General features: G+C 35.9%; 1 protein-coding gene across 1 annotated transcript; it reads left to right on the top strand.

The window, feature by feature from the left end:
- Positions 1 to 303: 303 nt before the first annotated feature.
- LOC116379472 (Fc receptor-like protein 5) lies at positions 304 to 2,679 on the top strand (the record flags this gene model as incomplete). The annotated part of the gene is made up of 4 exons (XM_031841427.1): positions 304 to 360; positions 596 to 850; positions 959 to 1,204; positions 2,220 to 2,679. Coding segments are annotated over 4 exons (707 nt in total), but the record flags the coding sequence as incomplete, so codon positions are not given.
- Between the last annotated feature and the right edge of the window lie 223 nt (positions 2,680 to 2,902).

The raw sequence follows: 2,902 nt of genomic DNA on the forward strand, positions 1-2,902 counted from the left end.
GGAGCTGGAGAATCACCTGTGAGCTGGCTGACTGTCAGAGGCGAGACAACAAATATGAATGATGAACCATTTTTTAAACACTTGCTGCAGCATAATCACATATTTATAACATAAAGCTGTTTGCAATTTCTGTTTTCACGTGACAATTGGCAACAAAAAACAGCTTAAGTAAAAAAGGTGATTTATTACTACAAGAGATAAAGCTCAAATCGCATTGATATAATTCATATTTGGTATATTTCCTTACAGACATGTAACTAAATACAAACATTTGTGTCTGGAACTCTTCTTTCATCTCTGCAGTGATGAATGTGTTGCTGTTGCCGGTTGCAAGAGTTCACCTGCATAATGCTCTGGAAAGTCAGTCTATTACTTCTAATCAAACAACAATATTTACATGTTAATGTAATATATTAATATCATACAATATCCTTCATTTAAAAAAAGTTAAACCTATTTTATTATTGTAAGTTATACTTTTAGTGCTAAATGTCAGAACATCTGTATTGTTCTCCAAAATATAAATATATGAATCTGAATATTAGAAGTTAATATTCCTCAATCTCCTAATATATCCTCTGTATTTCTGTTGTAGATGCTCTGATTGTTCCAACCAAACTGCAGCTCTTTGAATACAGCTCCATCTCTATTAACTGTGAGGGTTTTATCACCACAACCGGGTGGACTGTCATGAGGAAGATGAAGGGAAAAGTCGATGAGTGCGTCAGTACCTGGGTGACGACACCAGCATCCGTCTGTGCCATCAAACCTGTTTATTTAACAGACAGTGGAGAATACTGGTGTGAGGCTGGAGAGGAGAGAAGCAACGTCGTCAACATCACGGTCACTGGTAATGGACTTATTGTTAAAACATATTTGCTGATAACTCATCTCAAAATGATGTAGATCTAAATACACAAGTTCTAACAAAGCAATATCAAACTTCTTTTTTGTTTAGCTGGAAATGTGATCCTTGAGAGTCCTGCTCTCCCTGTGAAGGAGGGAGACACTGTGACTCTACGCTGCAGAAGCAAAACCACCTCCTCGGCCCTCATAGCTGATTTCTATAAAGATGATTTGCCCATCGGCACTGACTCCACGGGAGAGATGACCATGCGTGATGTTTTTAAATCTAATGAAGGACTTTACAAGTGCAGCATCTCTGAGTTTGGAGAATCACCGCAGAGCTGGCTCGCTGTCAGAGGTGAGACATATCAGAGTTTCAAGATTTGTATTTGTTGTTATGCACAATATGAGATTTAAATAATATAAATGTTAAAAGTCAGAGAAAAATGATTACTAACCCAAACTGCTTATTGTGAGGCTACTCTAAATGAGAAAATCTAAACTGGGCATCTAATGGTCTTGTAACTGCAGCCAAAACTGCTGACTGCAACTGGTTTTGTAGTTGTAAATGTGCGAAGTGTTTTTTTATATTAAAATCTGAACAAATTCAAACAATTGTAAGAAATATCTTCAAAATTATTTCTTTCCAAACGTGTATATTGTGTACACACCTATGTTGTACTTCAGCGATTTAAAATGGATTTAATCACCGAGTAAACCAAAGGTTGTTCTGTGATTCAGCATGTATCTTATTTTCCCAATAGTCCCTAATGTTGTTCGTTAAAAGAAAAGTCATACTAATATGTTCATGACTTGCATCATTACTACTGCTGAAATGGCTTCATCCAAAAAGCTCATTAGTTATGTGAGCATGGATTCTTTTGGTTTCTAATGTAGAGCCAAATATAGTAATTAATTTAATTTAGGAGCAACACTTTTCTCAATCTAACCCATTATGATATATGATTTTATTAACTGTTCAATATGGCTGTGAAGTTAATGATCTTTATGTTCTGTTGGAAGAAAAGGTACGAGTATCATCTGCAAACAAAATAATTAAGAAACAACTGGAAGATAATTTATCTTAATGAACAATGATGATACAATTTTACAAATAGAATTAGACTTGGACAGTTGTCAAATACTGAAGATATGCTAAAACTACTAAAAAACAGCTGTAGTAAATTGTTTATTATTATTCTCGTCTTAGCAATTGAAGATATTACTTTCATGAGGTTAAAGAAAACATGTAATAAAAATATTTCCTTCTATCGCAGGAATATTCACAGTGCCGGTGACTTTATCAAACAATTCATTGTATGTTAAACAGTAACGCATAATGCATTGTGACACCTGTATCTGTGTTTTTGCAGCAGTTCACAGAGAGACTCCTCCCTCCTCAGATCACTCCTGTCATGTGTACCTCGTCTTAAGGACTGTGTTCACCATAGTGATGGTGGCTCTGCTGCTGCTGCTGGTGGGACTACTTCACTTTGGGAAAGTGAGAGTTACACAAAAATAACTCCATACAAAAAAAAAGAGAAAATTGACACCAAGTACAAAGTTTAATGAACTTTCTTTCAGTCAATGGCTTGAGTACTTGTTATTGGAATGGGTTTTTTGTACATTTCAGTCCAACTTTGAGGAACAAATGTGCCAGCCTTCATTAGGTCTCACAGTTCTGTGTATTGTATTAGACTTTGTAACAAGCAGAAAAAACTCAAACCCACGGATAGACGCTTGACCTATTTTTAAAAAGCGTGCTGTATATCTTCTATGTTTTTCTTTAGAGACTGCAGATGCTGGTGATAATTTAAGCATCTTAGACGCAAACCACACAAAGCAAAAAAAACTTTCAAAAAATGCTGTTGATATAGAACCTCAACCTCTTTTTGAAGAGTCATTATTAGCGTAAACAAGAAAAATGGACGTCAGTTATGGTTTAACAAGATGACTCATTCCACGAGCATGAGCTGGGGTGTCCCTTACCCCCTTCACAGTTTGTTGTATTAATGCAGACGTTGGATCAACACTCTGCTGGAGAGCTCTGTTGTCT

Source organism: Anarrhichthys ocellatus, unplaced genomic scaffold (assembly GCF_004355925.1).
Source record: "Anarrhichthys ocellatus isolate YVR2014 unplaced genomic scaffold, GSC_Weel_1.0 scaffold4401, whole genome shotgun sequence".
Classification (NCBI taxonomy): Eukaryota; Metazoa; Chordata; class Actinopteri; order Perciformes; family Anarhichadidae; genus Anarrhichthys; species Anarrhichthys ocellatus.